The sequence below is a fragment of the Amphiura filiformis genome, chromosome 20 (genome assembly GCF_039555335.1).
Source record: "Amphiura filiformis chromosome 20, Afil_fr2py, whole genome shotgun sequence".
Classification (NCBI taxonomy): Eukaryota; Metazoa; Echinodermata; class Ophiuroidea; order Amphilepidida; family Amphiuridae; genus Amphiura; species Amphiura filiformis.
The window spans coordinates 53,748,166-53,771,390 of record NC_092647.1 but is presented as its reverse complement, the minus strand read 5'-3'; the positions used below and the strand labels follow the sequence as shown (position 1 = coordinate 53,771,390).

Here is a 23,225-nt window from a genome sequence, read left to right as displayed (position 1 = left end):
GACTACTGGAGACCTTTAAATTTGGCTGTGTTTAGTAATCCCTCTTAGAGACTCAATTTGCATCTGTACTGTAGGTGTGTAGGGGAGTATTTGTATGGGGGTGCGTTTGCTGACAAACACCCAGGATCTGTGCAAACACGTCATACCAGATTTTCTTGCCATGGCATGGCATAACACGCCAAACTTACCTACCGTCCTCATTTTCATCGCTGCTATAAAGTATAATGCAATTGACAATGACGCACATCTGGTATTTAAGGAGCGCGCTTTGCAATTGAGGTTTATATTCATCAGGCTGATTATCTCCTAAAATACGACAAGTGAAATATTGTGGGATGCTTGTCTAGTCATAGTTAAAGCATTAGCAATGACAAAGGCATTTCATATTTTAAAAGCTGTTTTGTATGATAATCAGTTAGCTCTATTATATCAACTAACCAGTCACTATGAAGTCAGCAACAATTGAATCAGAGGGCACTTGTTGCCATACCAACAAACCACAGAGGTACACAGGAGAGAAGCATCCAACCACTGGATTTCCCCATTGGCATTTTCACAGCCAAGGTCAAGATTTAAGACCAAAACAACCAAAGTTCACCTGACCAGTCACAGTTGTATAGTGACAGATGTGCCTCTTTGTGTGTGTAGTGGAGGTGGGTGTGCGTTGGTGTTTACTGGCAAAGGCGGACCTTAATATATGGAACTTTACATTCCAACTGTGGATATTATACTGCAACAGGGGACCGTCCATGTTGTGCAATTTACTGCAAACAGTCTAAATTATGCATTTTACAGCCCATCCTCTATTTAAATATGCATATAAAACCAGTCCCTGGTTAAGGTGGTATTGGAGGCATTTTCTGGAAACTAGAAAATGATCTGAGCATGTTTTTAAACAGGTTAATAGAGTAGGGCGAAGTACACTGACCAATATGCCTTTTGTTTGAAGCAAATCGGACATACGGTTTTCAAAATATTTCAATTGATATTTTCTTTGTATCTTATTGTTTTTATCAATAATCAATGTAGTTAATGAGCTAAAATGACTGTAAAGGCTCATTAATATGTAATTTATGCATTGAATTTTAGCAAAATATTGGCAAAAATGATATGTTAATGAGCTTCTCCAGTCATTTTAGCTCATTAACTTTATTGATTATTGATAAAAACAATAAGATACAAAGAAAATATAAATTGATATATTTTGAAAACCGTATGTCCGATTTGCTTCAAACAAAAGGCATATTGATAGTTGTGCTTTGGTCTACTCAATTAATCTGTTTAAAACATGCTTAGAGCACTTCCATAATGCCTCCAATACCACCTCAATAGGTTGTATTTTAACAGATTGTAAACAAGTCAACATCCCCGGTTAGGTGCAGAAGTCACAGCACAGAGTCACTATTTGCAGCAAATATGTGGGTGTGTGTGCTTTTGTAAACACCACCAAATGAGGACACCCACACAAGAAATCTCTGTATACTTGTAGATGCATACATGAAGTGCGGATGTCCATGGTTTAAAATTTGAAAGTGTTGTATACAATGACAACAGTTGGGGTGTACAGGCAGTTTGCACTTGAAGGCACTGCATAAATGCTGTCTATTCAAAAGGTGAAAAAAATTTTATGTGTTCCTAGTTGGAAAGTTGGATCTCAATATTTAATTTAAAATTCTAAACCATTTATTTTGTAAGGTAATTTGACCAGCTGTGTTCTGCACTTTTTTATCATTTACCAAGTTCACCAAATATGTCAGACAATGGCTGTGGTAACACTACAGTGACAATGGAACTCTATTTGACCCACCAAATGTGTAAACTCCTACACTGATAGTCTGATACTTCCTTGCCACATACATGTGATTCATATAGTATGTATTTGCTTTAGAATAGAGCTTAATGCCTAATGTATAAGACACTTGCTATTTAAATCATGAGCTAATTTAAGCATCATGTAACAGATGTGACCACAGCACAAATCCATGAATTTGCCTAATTGTTGGTCATGACCATTATGTTACCACGGTTACTGCAATTTTGAGGAGTTTGATCTCTGTGAAGAAACTCACTAAAATGTGCATCAGAAGCTAATTCAAGTTGCAACTAAACATGTACAGTGGGTATGCTTGTAGTATTCAAGATATTGATTGCAATAGGCTAGACATGTTCTGCACGTACTATAAGAAATTATATTAACTGGAGGAAACAAATTAACACATCAGAAGCCATCAGAAATCAACTGCTACGTACTCCCTGTGGGAGCTGCACCAATCGCACACAGAATTTTATTATTGTTTTCTACACTGGAATTTCAAGGCATTCTGGATAAACTGATTTTGTTGAAAAATAAAATGATCATTTTGATACTGTATTTCTAGAATGGATGACGTAAGAAGACAATTTCCAAACGTTGACATTTTCTCTACAAGGACCCGACTCAAAATATATTATGTTTTCTGAAGACGGAACTTTTAAAAGTGATTGATTTGCAACTGGGTATGGTTGTCCAATGATGGTCTTCAACAGATAGCTTTCTTGGGAAAATATATTGCAATCCTTTATATCAGATCATCATGGATTGCTGATTTAAAGTCATTAATTTCAGCAGCTTTAATGGGAAAAGCAATTCCCCTGAAACTTGGCAAATCAAAGCTGAGCGATTCAAAAGAAGTAATTAGGGTATGTCATAAGGTAGTCTGTGCTACAGTCTGTGTACCTATATTACCCATAGGGAGATAAACTACTGGGAACCAGACACTCTTAGAAACCATAGTGGGTGCTACAGACCGTGTACCTATATTACCCATAGGGAGATAAACTACTGAGAACCACACATTCTTGGAACATGCACACTCGCTTGGCTTGCATTTTGAGGGGCATCACGGTTTGCGACTCATCCCCCTTCAATCGGGAGTAGTCTTTGAAAGTTGCAATTAAGCAAATCAGAATCTTCTTATAAATTGATCTTGCATCTATACAAACCTTAGCTGCACTGGGTACACAGAAATGAGTGGGTCTACCCATTAGCGGTGGGCAATGTTCCCCTTCACTACGCCCTTTCATTGACTGCTCTGGTGTTCGTCCCTCCAGGATGAGCATGCCCATATCTACAAAGAGCTGCTTAGCATCAATTTCTACCATCTCTGATGCCTCCTCCATCTCCATTGGAGGGCACTGGTAGGAAGCTGAAGAAGAAAAAAATATTGAGAGAAAAAAAGAGAAAGAAAGATGGAATAAATACATGGTCACGAATCAAGGTTTAAAGTGTTATTACAGACAGCAGGCCTATAGATAAAATGTATTACCCGCAACAGAAATAAAGAATTCGAAAATATCACACAATAATACAAACAAGTAAACAAAAAGACAACACAACATTTACATAAAATAAATGTCCTGTATGGTTTTTGTGATGATAAGAACCCTCAAATAAACACCCTCTGATGAAGTTCATAGAAATATCCATGCCATAGCAAGTAAGCAAGCTATAAGCTGAGAAAACAGGTCCTACTTCATAACTCGGCTAAATCTTTCAAACATCACAATGTTCATCATGGGATGAAGGAAGCAATCAAGCAAAATAAATTGCATGTTTGTACAAAATCTATTTTCAGATATAGCCAAATCAATGAGAGGTTTTTATTTGCTTTCTATTCTTAAAGGGATGCCATAGCTGTCCATATCTCAGATACATTCAACTTTGCACTTTTCCCATGCTGGAGGAGAAAATTTGCCTAAAACTTGATATACCGTACTTGACCTAAAAAGTGGAAATTTGTCCAATTTAACTAAATTTAACTAAGGTAAAGCTCAAAATTGAGAAGAATTCCCCCTCCATGCTCCCTGATATCACGGGTGCATTGTCTATTCACATTGCACATTAATTATGTAGAAAGTCATGGTTGACATCCGACTCCGTTTCACTTTCTAGTAAAGAATCTTTCCTTGCATTAGGCAGTGAGACAAACATCTGGTAGTAGCATTGCATACCAGTAACACATGTAAGAAATCACATGGAATCTCTTGTAAGAAGTTTCCTTTTTCAAGTACAAAATGAATTTTAATATTTTAATTCCCATTGAATTTTTATTTACTTCTTTACTTCTTTATGTTATTATTTATTAAAAAGAGAAGAAAACCAATAAATATTTGCTGCTTGACTTTTTCGGCAGAATTCATACATGTACGAATCTTGATAAAGCAACTTGTTCAAGCCATATTTGAAAGGACAACCACCAAGTTACATCGAATCCCAAGGGATTATGGGCATGAACTGCTGAACATGTATACAAATACATGTATGGTACATGTACATGAAGTATGGTACGGTACCTCAAATTCAATATACATACATACATGTACATTGTACAAAATGTATCGTCAGCTGGCAGCAGGTATCCATCACACAATGTATGCAATGTACAGGTACAAGTTTGTACATTCACTAAACCGCCTGATGCCCTCTACACTGCAGATGTACATCCAGCCTGCAATCCTACATCTACCCTAGCTGCAATCAGTGTATGCTAACTTGACCTTTACTGTAAGGATTTAAAGACTACCCTGGACAAGCTGTTTATAAACACAGAAAGGAAGTCCAGACAAGTTGACAAGGACTTCAACAATCAATTTATTACAACACCATGATATGCAATCCATGCATATTATTTATTTTATAGGCTTTTGGGGAGAGAAATGGTGTTTTGTTTGAATATATTGCAGCATGTATTGTATGTATGCACTCTACAACTACAGCCATTTCTCTTTTCAGTATTAGTACAAAATGAAAACGGGAAACCTCTTGTCAATATCAACTTTAAAAAGACAGAGAAAACACAAAAAATTATCTATGCTCCAGTCAAGAATTATATCCTTGCAGCTGTGGATTCCTACCTACATTTACAATGCGAGGTATGTTCCTTTCCTTTCATGTCAACATTTCAAAATTGGAGTTTAAGGTCTCAACTTTTTCATTTTTCCTCATTTTTCATTATCATTTAACAAATTAAGAGTACAATTTAGTGCTGCATCATTGAATCTCTAAAATGTAATGCCAAGTTTGGTAATTGAATTACTTTTTTACCAATCATGTGATCCAGATCCCATAGAAAGGGATATGGGCCCCTGTGCTAGGCACGTCCACACGGACAACTTTTTCCTTCTATAGCAACACAGTTCTCAAGCAGAAGCTTGGGTGGAAATCTGCCTTGTGAATTGTCTTGAGGATTTCAACCCCTAAGTTTATCCCCAAGAAATTTAGGGGATTTTGCAATTTCTGTGAATGATCTTCAGTGCTCTTGCTGTGTGAAAGAGCCATTTTGCGATTCTCCAGGGCCGATTAAAACCTATTACATGACCTTATAGGGCCTACTAGTTTAATTAAAATATGTTTCAATTTAGCATGCCATCAGATATATCACAGTAAGCTTTTAGCTGTAATTCCAAAGATTTAACGTCATCATGCCTCACTAAAAACTCAAGGTACCCAGTCTGATGAATTTGTGTGGGCAGTGGACACACAGTCAAGGATTGACTTCAGGCATCTCAATTCTCGAGTAGGCCTATGCCAATACTCAAGAATTCTATAACCGTCTGAACACACCAACTCTGATTAATAGATTTCTGCTTTTCATCACCTTGTCATACTTTAAAATAAAATATTTAGCAATTGGTTTATATCCAAGAACTTTGCATGTACTGTTTTAATTACATTTGAGATTAATTGGTAATTAATACATAATTATTTTGATTCTTCTGCTTGTTTTAAATTAGCTTCAGAATTAGCTTGACTATACTTGTAAATGAGCACAAAAAAGAAAGGTACTGTGACATGATATTCTGCATAAGCTATACAAAGTGTAAATGTGTTTTGCAATTCATTTAACCCTAACCCTACCCGTGGTTTTTGTGCTATCGGAAGGGAAAGAAGGAATGAAAAAAGGAGAGAAGATGCAGAAGAAAGTCACGTGGCACCCCCATGATTCAAACGTCGGACCCCTCGCATGCCCCCCAGAAGATCCCCAGCATGTAGCTACACAGGTGGCGTTGGCCCGGCCAATGATTCCCTGGGTATATATGACTTGGTCTGATTGCGTCATCAAGTCCCGTGGAATCCATGCACGCAGAGTGGTTTTAATAGTGAGATTTAGTGAGTCCTAGTAGGGTTAGGGTTAAGAAGGCATATAGGGAAAACATGCATAGCTTAACCCTAACCCTACCCGTGGTTTTTGTGCTATCGGAAGGGAAAGAAGGAGCGAAAAGGAGAGAAGATGAAGAAGAAAGTCACTTGGCACCCCGGGATTGAACCTCGGACCCCTCGCATGCCACATGAAGATCCCCAGCATGTAGCTACACAGGTGATGTTGGCCCGCCAGCGATTCCCTGGGTATATATGACTTGGTCTGATTAAGGCGTCATCAAGTCCCGTGGAATCCATGCACGCAGAGTGGTTTTAATAGTGAGCTTTAGTGAGTCCTAGTTGGGTTAGGGTTAATATGCCATAACTTCTTTGCTGTTTTTTTTTTTTCAAGGCCCCTGTTTCCTATGCAAACGCTATTCCTATTACTAGTATTTTATGCTGCAATACTGAACACTCAACCTAGCCATATTGTTCAGCCTCAAAAAGCACTTGTTCCAATATCTGTGGTTGATGCCTAAAAAGGAGCATTATGTGTTGATGCCTCACCCTTTTGCTCCAGGAGCACATACATGTATGTTGACACCCAAACCGTGTGCTCCAAGAGTGCTGAGTTGACAATAACTCAATTTTGCATTATTTTGTATGTTGGCTGGTAGGAAGCTGGTGTTAATATTATCAGATCGGGTTCTGTAGCAATTGCAGCCCATGACAGCTTATTATCTCCAATCATGCATCCATAAGCAACCTTTGATGGTTTATTTTGTATTGCAAATCTAATTTGTCAAGCAGATAGCATGAAATAGTACTGACCCAGCAACAGGACTGGCAGGACTAAACCAACCAATCAACTAGCCTGCATAACAATGAGCCTGCAAACCCAAACAAACCTGAAGAACAATATTGGGGTCACTTGTCTTCACTGATATAAATAATACAACTATTTTGGCCAGACCTGGGAAAATAATTTGACCAGTTAATTAGGATGAATTCACCTGTATATATACCTTTCCATTGTGTTTTATATAAATTCCAAACCAAGGCTACACAAAAGGCTTAGGAATAGTTTGACCAGTCTTTTAATTTGAAGACCTACCACTACTACCAGATTTATATTTTTAGATCAAAACCTGCTATTTTCACAAAGATTTTGGCAGGCCAAAAAAGGAGATGTCAAGCATTTTTGGCAGGGCAAGCGACTTTAATTATTTTTGCACTGTTTCAATATTACGCCCTGAAAAGGTGAAGAAAAAAATCAGGAAAATGTTAAAATATGATATATATGCAAAATTTCTTGTTCACAGACAATTTTATTTGAGATTCATCACCCCGGGGTACAGTGTACACATATTTATTGCACAGTCCTTTTAAAACAGACTAATATGTCATTGCTTGGACATTTACAAGATAACCCAGATTTCCCACAATTTCCATATGGAAAGGCACATTTCCATCCATATGCCATACAAACATTTTTACTAGTGGCAAGTAAAGTGATCTTAGATTTTGTCCTCTTGTTGATTCTAATTCTAGATTCTGTGTACTTGAACTTATAAAAGTGTGTGATAATTCCTGTCAACTCCTCAGGTAAAGGTCATCTATTTTAGTGTTTCCTTGCCATTTGCTGTAGAATATATTGCTGACAACAACACACACGCACACACAACATTTTATAATTTACCCTCTGCAATATAGCTACATGTACACAGCAGACATATCCATAGCACAGGACTACATGTACTGCTCGGAATAATTCAAATGAACTTGTCTCAGTCTGGATCGGGATTGAGATTTGCCAGGTCACGCTGGTTAAGAATTAAATCACCTGACAGGGGTTGGAAAAAATAGGGAGTAATATATTATTTTTTCAAGCTTGGTTTAGTACCTTTTTTCCCTCAAACTGTTTCTTAGCTAGACTTTTTCTGAAATGATGAAGTTAAAAAATATTCTTCACAATAGGAATTCAAATTTTATTTGACAGTGGTGTAATTTTACTTTATTCCCTTCAAAGTGATAGGTAATAGTAATACATAATTTTCATTTACAAAAATTAGTTTACCCAAATAAGGTAAACGTATGCCTAACTTTCAGGTATCAAGTAAACAAACCCACACTGTTGCATACCGATTGACTCTAACAATGTACACGCCCATAGCTGTATAAGTGGACACAATGAAATATGTTCATGTACAGTCCATGGCCCTTAATATTACACACTAATTTTGGCACTATTCAAAAATTATGTATCATTCTTCTAATCACTGCCAGCTGATTATTACAGAATTCTGTCAAAAGTGTAACAATTTCAAGTTTTGGCAATGAACTTGAAACCATTCCAACCCGGGCATTCCAACTAGGGTCTGTATGTCAATTTTATTTCTCCAAAGAAAAATCCTTTTTAAAGGCTAACCCCTCTGCCCGTTGGCTTTGCAATACATTTCATGCATTTGGCAATGTTAGTGTGTTATGGGAATTCCAACCGATTCAAAAGCAGCTGTTCATTTCTTTCCCAAGATAAAGAGTTTCATAAATATTTCAAAGAGGAAGCAAATATTATCTAACACAATATTTGATGATATTAAAATAGGTTTAATACTCCTATGGAATTATAAATATGAAGGTTCATTCATATCTGTAGATAATGTGATGACCTCTAAATCAGCTGTGCTCTACCAATTCTGCTTTACACAGCCCCGCCCACTCCCAGGGCTTGTTCACAATCTATACCAAACTGGTGCATGTACACTATGCATGATCATGTATATCTGCCTATGCAATGCATGGATTGACATGTGAGCCAAGAGAGGCATTTTGTTTGTACCAGGGTAGTTAGACTTGCATCAAGTCTCTCACATAAACATAAACCTTTTTCTGTGGAAATTGATTTCCAAATAAAATGAGAATGAAACTCAATAAGGAAATTGATTCCATTGAGAGTGTGAATTTAATTTACCTGTGCTATACATGCTAAGGTCTCTGGAACAAATTCTGATAGTTAAGTTTGACATTTTCACTGAATTTACTATAGCCTATTCATCTCATTTAAAATTAAATTACACTTTTACCGTAATTACGGTACTAAATTAATAGGATGAAGAAGAAGCTGCACTCAAGTCTCAATACCTGGTTTACATGCGATATGAAAAGAACTTTTATGTACTGGTTGTCTGGTTCATCGCAATTTTTTCATAAAACATTGGAATTGTTGCACTTCCAAAACTGTTTCACCATTCCATACACATGTGCTAAATTTAATTCTGAGAACTTAGAGACTATAAACCTATGCACTTTACATGTAATAATTTTACTATATAGGATTTTGCCAAGCTTGATGAAAATGCCACTTTGCAATTCAATTCAGTCCCTTGCCAAAATATACTGGAGACGTTCAAATTCGGTCCCATGTGTGTGACAATTCAATATATGACAATTCCCTAAAGAACTGCAAATGGGGCTAAATGCAGTATGTCACCTCTTTAGCCTACACAAGGGAGCAATGCCAGTTTCACAAAAAGTAAAGCTGACAGTACCACAAGTCCGCAATAACCTTTTCATCAAGACTTACTGTGGAGTCTATAAGATTTATGCAGTTACATGCAAATCAAGATAAGTGTATCAAATATTACCATAATCATATTGGCACAGATATTGATGTAGGGCTTTAATCAAATTTATTGAGCTGTATTGTGTGTAGTGACCTTAATCCTTAGAGATAACACTCATGTATTGATGACCATGACCACAAATTGTTTAATGCATTGATCTATCTATCTGCCCATCTCTAGCCATGGATTTTCATGCCATCATGTATATTGCCTCTGGAAACACCAGCAGTCACCTTTCACCTTCTTTCCTTCCTCAACTTCAAGAAATTTGTGGTACCTCCACACGATGAACCTACATTCACACATCACAAACGAGGACACACCGCCGACCGTGGACATCCTCGCTCTGCCCGATATAACCACAGCATCGCAAATAACGTAAAAATACATATAAAATGGGTCTACCTATAGGGGGGTTCAGGACGAGCCACGGTTGGATAGTAAGTGGTCTGATGTGTGCGCGAGGTCAACAGTTTGTTAACAGTTTGTGTGAGTCCTCGGTTAGATAGGATTAAATCATATGCAGAATGAGGCCCTCGTTTGGAGGTATTTACAAGTAGGGGTGTGTGTATTGCAAATAATGTAAAAATATCTGAGACGAAAATTAAGAATTTTCGTCCCAGAAAATACATAAGGCCATGTTTCAATTGCCGGTATTGACCCTTTGCACACACTATGGACCACAATGGCCTCATCCCAATGCCATAGTTCAATAACCTCAATTAAACAATCAGAGAGCAAAATTTGACCTCAAGTTGCGGAGTATGAGTTTGTGTACCCAAATTTCCAAAGGTCATTCCATGAATGTGCAACTGTATTGGGGTTAAAGAAATGTGCCCTGATAGATGAGCATGTTGTAGATCCTAGTGACAGTCATCTTTAAGAAGTTAGCCCAAAGTGTGTATTGTGTGTGCATACACCTTTTATAATGCAGGCTTTAAATTACTGCATAAAATTTGTAATAGCCTTCTGATACGTTGCTTAAAAATATGAAAAACAAAAATGTGTTGTTTTGTGCATGCATGCATTTGTTGGGATAGTCTCGGTCCCAGCCGATTTGTACTCCTTCGTCACTAAACAAACCGTCTGGCGACAACCTCATAGTACGTCTTTTCTGATTGGCTGAACATCAACGCCATAAATACTGGTGTTAAATTTTACTGTCAATCAACGCTGGGCTTCGGCGCATGCAGTGGTTGATGGACAGCTATGCGGTTACATAAATCCACACAATGTACGTGAGTACGCGCTGCAAGTCGCGCACATGAAAGGCGATATCAGACGATCAGCGCCTCAGTGGCTGCTATTAGCTAGCGTACATTTTTCGTTTGCGGTATCTACAAAGACTACAAATAGTGGAGGGTCTATGATGTTTAGTGTCACTTAGGCCTACACAAGTCACGTCCTATAGCCAATTAAAAACAGTTTTATTTGGAAATCCATTAACCAATCAGCGATTGTCATTTCAGGGTTGTCGCCAGACGGTTTGTTTAGTGACGGAGGAACACAAACCGGCTGGGACCGAGACAATTGTAGGGAGGACCTCATTTTGGGAATGGCAGCTCCATGCAAGCCTGGGAGTTTCAGGTATTAAAAGTCCACGTCCAATGTGCATAAATCCGAGATCCTCATTTGCCGGGTCTTTACTAATAGGTGTGTGTGTTCTGCGTGTGTGTGTTGTGTGGGGTGTGTTTGCAGACTTATCTGGTGTGTGGGTACAGAGCATGCGTTTACAAAAGGCGGGTCTTGAAATGTGCTTTATTTTAGGCAAACATTCTACAATTTTTTTTTTAGGTGTCCACAGGCCCGACCAAAAAAGGCAAGTGCCAATATATTGCATGCATCTAAAAATTCTAAACACTGCTTGAGTGCTTGTTAAGTTGTTTGCTGGCAAATGAGGACACACATCCATGACATTTAAAATCTAAACAGTGAACAAGCTCTCTGCAAAGAGGGATCGTCCACGGTTCAAGGTCTGCAAAATGTTCACAATTGCATGTTTATATGCATACCATACTTCGGGAATACATCCTCTATCATGTATACCTTATGTATACCGTCAGGTAAAATTTCAAACATGTCACCAAAAAAAAAATGACAGAAAACATCCTCAGTATGTCGACTGAGTATGGATTTAGATGTCCCCATTTGTAAAGTCCTAAAAATTGCATCCATGTTCAGAGGCAAATGAGGGTGTATGTTTGTTTTAAAATGTTATTAAAGCGTGTGTGTTTGTATTTGGTTGGGCCTCCAAATACTGAGCCCTGAAAATACATGTAGCATATCTAAAGCAGGAGGTCTAGTCTACAAGCAGCCACGTAGAAGAGCAAATGAAGCATTTATCTGATATGCTAATTCAATAAAAATACACACAAACATGCACTGTGCCTGCAATGCCTGAGAGCTGACGTTAAACCAGGCCTCCTACTAAAAATTACAATATTGAACCGCTCCATACTAGCACTGAACAAGAACAGTCCTCCTCTATCACACAGTAACAATAATAAATGGTTGCTAAAAATAGTCTTGATTCAATTGGAACACCATGCATGTACAATTTTTTGTGTGCATAATTTGAATTTTGAATATTTTTTTATAATGTACGTATGTTTTTTGATTTCATTTTATTGTCTGTTGTGGTTCACCTATTTCTTTTTGACATTTCTTTTTTATTCACTTATCATGTCAGTATTATTATGGATTGTACTTGTGATCCAGTTAAAAATATTACACATTTTCTACATCATTTCTTAATTTCAAAGGATTTCATGAATATGATCAGAGTTTACTATTTTCTGTTTGCCATTTTTATAAATTTGATAAATTAACAATTTAAAGTTTACACACTTCTTCAACCTCCTTTGTTTGGCATTGGGAAATTTTTTTGTAAGTAAAATGGATACCATGATACAGTATGTTCGTTCATAGTCAAGCTACTGGAACAGTATTGCTCTCTGTACATGTGCACGTTCATGTGCAATTTCATGTCATGATACACGCAACAGCAAATTAAAGTACAGAATGTGTGTAAATTATTTGAAAAAAAAAAAATGCAAACAAAGAATTCCAAATTCGCTCTTGAAAGTAAAAGCATATTATGTACAAATCATTTGCAGTTTGAAAAGGTTTTATATTTAAGTGATTGGTGGTTCATGGCATGCAGCTTATAATAATGCAAGCCCCTAGAATGATTATGGCTGACATTTAGAATCACAGCAGTGCTTTGTGTTCATATGTTGGATCTGTAAGCAACTCTTGTATTTCTAGCTAGTAAAAGTTGGATCAAAAGAAATGAGCTGAAATAGCTTTGTGTAAAAGAAAACAAATCAGAATTATAATCAGTGGAGGCACCACAGGAGGAGGGGGGGCATGGGGAATATTTCCATGAGTCAGAACTCTTTTCCCTGTTGCCCCCCAGTAAAACCCCAAATTATGACAATTTCCACTTTTTGCGGCAATTTTGCACTAAATTTGTTGATTTTGCCCCCTGAAATTCACTTTGCCCCCACCCGAAACAAATTCCTGGCGCCGCCAATGATTATAATTAATGCAGTATTAAATATGCAATCTGTTTGAAACTGAGATAAAAATAGCTCTATGATAAATACAGCATAGTGTACATATCTTGGCAGACAATTATTGTACATGAAATCATAAAATACTTGTACTTTTTGAATCAAAATCCACATAATTTGCAGAAAAAAACTGCCTGTATTGCATAGTGGATAATTTTCATGCGGTTTTTATTTTCGCAGTTCAACTGCGATTTAAAAGCCCTCAGACTTTAATCCCGGACTTTAATGTGTAATTCAAAACAGTGAAAAAATAATACCACAGGGCTCATAATGCAGTGCTTGAGCTAAAAATTTTACACACATCTAAAAGTGGCCCAACAAAAAAATCCCTAGAGAGAAATTATGAGGATTTTTTGTATTTTCATGTGGCAGTCTTAATTGTCCATTTCATGTGGGTTTAATTGGTAATCATTTTGTATACTAAAATATATATGTTGTACTAAAAATAAAAATAAGAGAGTGTTGAATAGGAAATATATTATAATTTTTGCAATTGCAGGTACCAGGATGAGCCTTGCACACGTATGAATGAATCCTATGTTACCCAGGTAAGCCAACACTATCACGATGGCGTACATGCAGAGAGAACCCAGCTGATGTGGGTTGTATGTATGACGTCAGAGTGAGTAGTATACTCAAATATTACAATTGGTTCAATTACTGATTGCGTTGTGCCCTGCTAAGAACGCCTGTTACTGTGCTGGTGTGCATATTTTAATAGGCCAATGTATACAAAGCTTCATGAACAGTTGACCAGTACCGGTATTCTAAGTGTATGAATGTCTGTCATACATTAGATGTATGTTTATATTGCAAATTAACACACACTCAATTACTCCATTAAAATCTTTACAAAACTGTAATTATTTTTAAATACGCAGTGTAATTATTTAATATAGCCCACCTACCCTCTCACCAGGGGACAGGGGAGGGGAGGGGTGCTTTATTCAAATTCAAATTAAGGGGACACTTCCTTTCTTTGAAAATTTAGTTAAATATTTTCCATGCATGTTTTAAATTTGCTGTACTTTGAAAGCAATAATTGTAGAATGTAGCAGGGTGTATGAAATGTCACATCATTCCAATTTAATTTGGTAGAAGAATGCAAAGTTTGAACTTCCATTGTGCAACCTATAATTTTGTGACTTAAAGCTTGTGTGGAAAACAGTAATTTTAGCCCATTTTCAGCGACTTTTGCCATTAAAACAATTGGCCTGCAAATTGTCTTTGATTTGTGCAATGTTTAGGTGTCACGCTAGAGGCGAGGTGCCTATAATCGGGTTGATAAAAAACCAGCCCAAATAGTGGGTCAAATAAATGAAAGGTCACTCAATTTTTCTCTCAAGGGGGATCTTAACCCTGGAATTATGAAAACGTTTAGGCCTAATAAATGCCTAAAGTATATTAAAGTATACATTTAGAATGGCAAAGATTTGATGAATTCATATGTGAAGTCAAATTTGGGCAAAAATGATAATTTTTGGAGAAAATCCCCCAAAACATGTTTTTTGGCCCAAATTTTTTCTGACCACGTAACAAAAAATATCTAGGACCAATTTTTTAATTTTTTTTTTAAAATTTGACCAACTATCTAAGAATTTTTTTGTTACTTGGTCCAAAATAATTTGGGGAAAAAATATCAGTAAAAAACACTTGAAAAGGACTAATCTTATTGTTATTGTTTTTTTTTAATACTTTACTTCAGGGTTGCAATGCTATTTTTGGTTATCTGATCACAATTGGTAAGCTTATTTACTCGAGGAAGCATGAATATGTCTGCATTTTATGCATTTTGGTCGAAAAATATTAGGAGGCATTTATTAGAGGGGGAGCGTTTAATAGAGACAATACGGTATGTATACCCGTACTTTAAAAACTTTAGACCAATAATTTAGCAGTTATGAGGCCCAAAGGTTTCCATAATTCCAGGGTTAAGACCATCCTTAACCATTGTTAACCATTAGTTTCTATGAGACACAAAACTATCGTATTCTTTCCCCTGCCCCTACAAATAAGCGCCCACCCAGTTGACAACGGTGACATCCCGCTATCTCTAAGGTCCGCTATCTCTAAGGTTCGCTATCTCTAAGGTTCGCTATCACTAACGTGTAAAGTCTATGGAGATCAGAATCCCGCTATCTGTAATAGAGAAAAGGGTTCGCTATACCTAAAAAAAGGTCCGCTACTTCTAAGGTTCGATATCACTAATTTAGAATAAGGTTACGCTAGTTCTAAGGTTCGATATCACTAATTATAAATAAGGTTACGCTATCACTAATTTAAAATAAGGTTCGCTATCACTAATTTTGAATAAGGTCCGCTATCACTAATTTATTGAAGGTTCGCTATCTCTAAGGTTAAGTCATCACTAATTCCAATGAAGGTCCGCTATACCTAAGGTTCGCTATCACTAATTTTGTTTCAGGTTCGCTATCCCTAATTAATTAAGGTTCGCTATCTCTAAGGTTCTTTATCACTAATTTCGATTAAGGTTCGCTATACCTAAGGTTCGTTATCACTAATCTTAAATAAGGTCCACTATCTCTAATTTTAAATTATCTTAAATAAGGTCCACTATCTCTAATTTTAAATTAGGTCTGCTATCTCTAATTTCAAATAAGGTCCGCTATCTCTAATTTGAAATTAGAGATAGCGAACCTTATTTAAAATTAGAGATAGCGAACCTTATTTAACAATCTAATTTGAAATTAGAGATAGCGAACCTTATTTAAAATTAGAGATAGCGAACCTTATTTAAAAATTAGAGATAGCGAACCTTATTTGAAATTAGTGATAGCGAACCTTAGAGATAGCGAACCTTATTTAAATTTAGAGATAGCGAACCTTATGGATACCGGGATTGTTAAAATTAGAGATAGCGAACCTTATTTAACAAACTAATTTGAAATTAGAGATAGCGAACCTTATTTAAAATTAGAGATAGCGAACCTTATTTTAAATTAGTGATAGCGAACCTTAGAGATAGCGAACCTTCAATAAATTAGTGATAGCGGACCTTATTTAAAATTAGAGATAGCGAACCTTATTTAAAATTAGTGATATCGAACCTTAGAAATACCGAACCTTTTTCAAAATTAGTGATATCGAACCTTAGGTATAGCGAACCTTTTTCGTAATTAGTGATAACGAACCTTAGAGATAGCGAACCTTAGAGATAGCGAACCGTAACCTTGACAACAATCAAACTGTGATAATATTAACTGCCCATGCAAATCTGGATCATGGTCTGAAACATGGCATTTCTTTTTACAGTCTATGATGGCATGCACACCGATGATGATGGATGAATATATTGGGCCATTTTTTAAGTACTTTGTTAAGCACCCAAAAGTCACCCAATATATTTCTTTTTTAACCATTGGTTTCTATGGGACAGGAAACTAACTGGAATTTGCAAGAGCCAATATTGAATTTAAGCCACCTAATTTTTTTCTTAACCATGGTTTCTATGGGATCCAGAAGTCATGGATAAAATCTTCAGAAGTTGCCCAACTGGGCTACCAAATCGTTGGTTTGGCAACCCTATAATAGGTTTATCATGTGCAACTTAAGGATCACAATTCTATAAGTAATCATGCAGACTCAGTGTTGACATTTTTGTTAATAATATTCAAGGAAGTCCATTTCCTCCCTCATGTCTAAGCATGTCACATAATCAATTTCTTAGTGATCACTTCCTTTTTGATCTTCCATGCATAACTGTATTAAGCCAAGCTAGCCTGGCATGCAAGCTAAAACTTTTATTCATGCCATGTCTAATGTAATGATGAAGTACCTGATTTTTACCCAAAATATTAAATTCCACCACGCCCACATATTAAAGCAGATTATTACTGTATGTACATATGTATACTATAGTATAGAGGAACCACACTTTCATTTATCTAGCTCAGTTTGCCTGTCTATATAAGCTTTACACAATTTATTTTTAGTTTACTGTTTAAAGATGTTTTAAAAAAGGCACGAGGTAACTTTTAAATAATTATTAATTATTACTTATTATTTTCTTTATTTTGAAATTAGCGGTCACAACTGACAATCTGACATGATACAATATCATCAGTAAATTGGAGCGCTTATCATTGAATGAAAACACAGGAAACTACTTGATGGTATGATAAAATGAAGTACTGTCGTTTTCTGAAGCGTGTTGCACCTTTTGAAATTAGTGCAGGTAATCACTCCATGTTTAAGGGCACCAATATTATTTGATTTCCAGGGGCCAGTGTAGGCATGGAAGGTTTGTTTTAAGAAACAAGCTTAGCCAACTAGTGAGACAAAAAAATAAATAAATAAATCACCCTCTGTCCGCTGATGGACATGGTTAAAAAAAATCACCACATTCGGCAGCCTGAAAAGAAATAACGTCTGACCCAAACTTCCATGACCTCTCGGAAAACCTTAGAAGGTTTCTAAGGCAAAACACTCTACAATGATATAATTTGGTCAAAGGTTATGATGAATATGTACAGACATACAGTGCAAAAGCTAGACCAATAATTGGAGACCATAAACTTGATGTTGAGTGCACTCTTCAATCAAGTGCTCTCTCTCTCTCCTGATCTACCAATTGATTCTACTGTCCCTATTGTGTTGATTTGTGAGCCCAAATTAAAAAAAATATATAGGGCCTACAGAGCGGTCTGATCAATAATTACAAGAGAATTACAATGATGAATTACATACCTACTATCCAGTTCCAAAAATGCAACTTACATTCAGACATTCAACTAGTGACTTAGCTGAGGAGATACAGATCCTGAAAATCAATACGGATCACCTCAAATAAGTTTGATTCTGATCAGTGATGCCAAAGACGCATTCTTAGGGGCACAATTGGGCTACTTGGCGATCACTTGCTGCTACTCAAAAAAGCACGCCGCTACTTGCCTAAAATTGTGCTACTTTTGCCAGTTTCAGGACGTGGCAGTAATTTGATACCATACCGTACATATGATATATGTATTTTTCTTTCAACAAAGCAGACTTATCAAGGTTTTGAATCTCTGAAGCTCCAAATCAGGGTTTGATTTAGAAAATAAAATTTACATGCACAACACTGATTTTTTCCTCAAAATGGGCTGAATAACACAAAATTTTGCATGCACAGGCAAAATTCTACATGCACAGAGCCAAAGTTACATGCATTTGTGCATGTAAAACCCCTCTAAATCGAACACTGGCACTCCAAATTACAATGGGTTTTGTGACCATTTATTGATCGATCAGTATTAAACTTCCCATAAAGTACCATTAACAAGTTTTTAAGTCAAGTGCTTTCCGCCCAATTGGGTGATTTGCGCTCCAAAATTGGGTAAATCCGCCCAAATATCCGCTGTTGGGCACTTTTTAAAGCTAAAACATTGGGCTACTTGAGAATCCTTTACAGTGGCCTGGCAAGTCAATGCTTTGTGTCTTGGTGCTGAAAAGTTTTGGCAACACTGATTCTAAAAATGTTCTATTAATCTTTTTAACTATTAAACACCCTGTAATTTACAAGGTGTTATCTCCTTCCTATCTGACAGGAAACAACTGCATGTGCACTTTTTTGTTGTCTGGATACCAGGCTGAATAGTGTATAGCACCAAATAATAGTTCACTATTTTTTGTTTATAAATTTTGTTTTATAAATTTTACACCACATTTTAGAATTTAAAAAAAAATAATATTGATCACTGTGTAAAAGGAAAGTCAATTACTTTTAAGAGGTTATCTGCCCAATTGGGTGTTTTTTAGATCTATTACTGTATTACTATAAATATTATTATTATACTATAATAAATTTAGACAGTTGGAAAACTGTCGCGATAACCCTAAGGGTGGTGCTGCTTTTGCAAATTGTATTTTTGCACATTTGCTAATCATACATTGAGTTACGCTGCATATATTTATCAATCTCAGCAATCAAAGTCCAAAAATAAGGAAAAAAATCATAACATGGTTTAAATTTTGGTCTGAAAAATGGTAGAAACCCTGATCACAGTTGCTCAACTGGAATCTCACTCCTCCTAGCAATTGCAAAAAGTTGGCAGCTCTACCATATGGTCTCAGTCTTAAAACCATTCAAGTACCAGCTACATTTAAAACATAAACATAATTTTAAACATCACTTAACATTTAGTAACAAAAATGTACAAAACAAACAAACAAAAATTTATGTACAACAAAGCAACAAAAAATTAAATTGACAAGTTGAGTTTTCATTTGGAAACAGGATATCATTTTGGAAACCGGATACGTTACGTGTATATTAAAAATTTTACTTCACCAAGACCCAAGTTTTTAATACTAAAATATGCCCACTTGAAGTCTGAAAGTATAAACACAAAACCTAAACAATAATAATACTTGTACTCTTTTGGCGGGGGAGACTGACAGAACACAAACAAAAGTCACAAAAGGTACTATTGATTTAATTGCCTTTTTTTATGTTTATTATAGTTTGTGTAAATCGATTCCAGTTCCAGGGCCCTTGGATACAAAACACACCAGTCAGCTGCGAGATGACGGGGGCCCGTGAACATGAATAATGTATCTTTTGACCCCGAATTGGCTCATGCATAATGAACGACTAAAATCCGATAGTAAAACAAATACCGATCAAAACAATATGTTACATCATTATATTTTAACTTGAAAATAACAAAATTTAACGTCAATCCACACAGCATTCTCTTCTTGTCATGTTGAAATATTCAAGTTTCATCTTGAGGGAAAAGATTGAAAATATTACACACCCAGACCGAACACGATGAATGAGATGATGACATATTTTTCCTGGGTGTGTGTCATCATGCACAACAAACGAAAATATAAACGTTATGACGTGCTCGCCAAAAACATGAATTTCTTTCCGAAATGATATAATCAAATCACAAATTTTAACTAAAAACATTTGAAATAATTAAAACCTACATACATCGTGTCTATTTTAAAACATTCCTGCACAAAACAGATGAGAAATCGCTAAATTAAAAATGTAAACACACAGCCACGTAACAATTTTGAAAACAAAAAATTCTCAATCTTACCAACAGCAGACTGCATGTTTTCTTCGTCTTTTCACACACACGCGGGACGTTTTTCTCTGGTTAATCTCTTCAAATGGGTCTAGCCAAAGTCATTCGTCATATTGGACACAACTTCTTGGCAAAAAACGTACATTTGAATTGGTAAATATGGAATTAAAAATCAGTAGTTTGTTGATGTGCTGTTTGACATTCAATCATCTGTTCGCCGTTTTGTTGCCCAGCTCGGCGGAACCTAGTTATGTTCACGTGACCGCCAGCTGGTTATGTGTCAAAGGTGAAAATTTACATACATATCATGAATAATAATTAGTTTCCAAAAGTTACAACAATTTTATTCACGATGGCGCTCTACCCGGTATAATTTCTTACAATGGGTGACCCATGCAACTTAACAATTCTTGTTGATTGAGAGTCAATCTCCATATTTTTAGTCTTTTTCGTATATTTTTTCGTATAAACTGTGAGACACATGATGATGATTATGTATGAATTAATGATGATGATGATGATGATGATGATGATACCCATTTTACGATAGGCACAGCCCATTTTTTTTGGATTAAAACAATAATAGGCCTATCCTGTTTTGCCAAATGAAACAGGCTTAATTCTCGTAATCCTTTAGTCAGCTCAACTAGCAATAAAAGTTAAATTTGAATAGTTTTAGATAGTTTTGCAGTTTCAGGAAAATGAGCCAAAATAAAACCCGTCACATCACAAAATTCAAGTCTAAGCATTCAAAATTTGATGTAGGCCTATATGCTATCAGTTTGCACATTACTTTTAATATTTTTAAATATTAAATGTATTTAAAAATTAAATGTAATTTAAAAATTACATTTGAAATTAAAAATTGTATTAAATGTAATTTAGAAATTGATTAGAAAAGATATTTGCCAGAACTGCCAGTTAGAACTAAAGATAGCCCTTTGCCCGGGGGCCTTTGTTTCATTTAGCAAAACATGATAATATTTTTTAATCCTAAAAATTAGTGCTGTTTTTTTGGGTTTTTTTTTTTAAAAATAAGGAATACGTCTACTCAGAACAAACTGCCGCTAAACACCACAAAAATTATCACATTTTTCAAATTACGAACGACCAATTTTTTTGGGCCAATTTTCGGAAAACAGCAAAGATAGTTGGCCTCACAGTAGGCCTAGTCATAATTTTGGAATGGGTCCTATACCAAGAATTTCTGGAAATTTGGTAAAACTGACAATTTGTTTTAACTTGTATTGACGGATATCTCACAAATTAGGCGTGACCCAAGTAAAATTTATTTAGGCCTTATAAATAACAAATACCTTTATCTTTCAAAACATACAACAATCAGAGTACTTTTAATTACGTAATCTCATTAGCGTAACGTCATTGCTATAATTATATTCACTGAAAATTTTCAACATTGGGGTAGGCCTAATTTGAATTGCAGTATATGCACATGTAATAAATAATAAGAAAATTTGTCCGTTTTCCTATACACAATACACAGTGCTCTTACCATTGACGCGTGACCTCTACAAATAGCGTACGTTAGAAGTATGGGGATTTGCCTAGTTAACGTCGCTGTGTGAAAAATAACCGGCCAATATTAAAAGTAGGCCTACTCATCTAAAATTCTAGAAAATATAGTTTTGTAACATGTATACTAAATTTTTAGCTAATTTAGATGTTTGGAAATATTCGTACTTTGGTGTTTTAGTGTATGTTATAGGTAATAGTACATTGCCTAGTTAACGTCGCTGTGACGGTGAAATATAACCGGCCAATATCGCACTTCGTGCTCTATTCTTCTTGCATGATATTAAAAGTACTCTTCTGAAATTCTAGAAAATATAGTTTTGTAACATGTCCTAAATTTTTAGCTAATTTAGATGTTTGGAAATATGCGTACTTTGGTGTTTTAGGAAGGATATGTAAACGACAGATAACACCAAAAAATATGAAGAAATTATTTCCAAACCGTGTTAAGTCAACAATCATTATGTTGCTCATTTTCAAGATCTGGTTAACAAAAAGCAGACCATTGTCTCATTTCGTGAACAAAGGTCCACATACCATTGTTTCCTTGCGTTTCCTTTATAATCGGTTACCCAACTGAAGCTATAATACCAGTGCATTGCGATACCGCACATATAAAACAGACACATGTGCACAACCAGAGAAGATCTGATTTAATCAGTTGAGCTGTTTTCAATGAGTGTTATCTTGGTTTAATAGCTTTTAATGGGGGTTTAAGTCCTGCAAAGTTCGTGGTGAATTCTACTGTACACATGACTGCATCATGCTAAGTCCCAAAACCCACCATCTCAAAATTCTGGGGAGCAAAACGATGTGCCCACGTAAACAATCCATCAAGGATTTCAGTTCTTGTTCATTGCCGGCTAAGTCGTCTATTTCTGGCTAAGTCATCCTTCCAATACCGACACAGTCATGGTTGGATTTACCCTTTTTATTTATCCCCAAAAAAGTTTTACTCTAAAAGTTAGAACCGCTGAATTTTCGGATCCGTTATATCAGTGTTACACCCCCAGCCACTCCGTTCGTGTATCACATTCCTCATTCTTTTCTTTTATTTAAAACTTATCTGTTTCATCCTCCTAAATTTAGAGCCGCTGCTAGATCTTGAGCCCCAGACATGAAACTTTCCATGAAGGTGCTGAAGAGAGTGGGCGAGAGAAGGCATCCTTATCTTCCTCCAAATGTTCAGCCATTTCCCATGTTGCCGTTGGTGTCAACAGTGCAGTGTTGATCACACACGTGCGCGTTACGTGAGTAATATATCACGATTTGAATTTGAATCGCTATGTTGTATTTCTTCAATCCTCATGGTGGCCTACACACATTTAACTTGATT

General features: G+C 36.0%; 1 protein-coding gene across 1 annotated transcript in view; it reads right to left on the bottom strand.

Moving 5' to 3' along the window:
* LOC140142003 (atos homolog protein A-like) overlaps positions 1 to 20,613 on the bottom strand; it is a 46,037-nt gene extending 25,424 nt beyond the window's left edge. The window contains exons 1-2 of the mRNA XM_072163906.1: positions 20,369 to 20,613; positions 2,983 to 3,185 (exon numbers count right to left, since the gene is read on the bottom strand). Of these exons, the coding sequence (XP_072020007.1) occupies positions 2,983 to 3,185; positions 20,369 to 20,384 (219 nt within the window). The 5' untranslated portion in view covers positions 20,385 to 20,613. The remainder of the gene's footprint in view (positions 1 to 2,982; positions 3,186 to 20,368) is intronic.
* Positions 20,614 to 23,225: the final 2,612 nt, after the last annotated feature.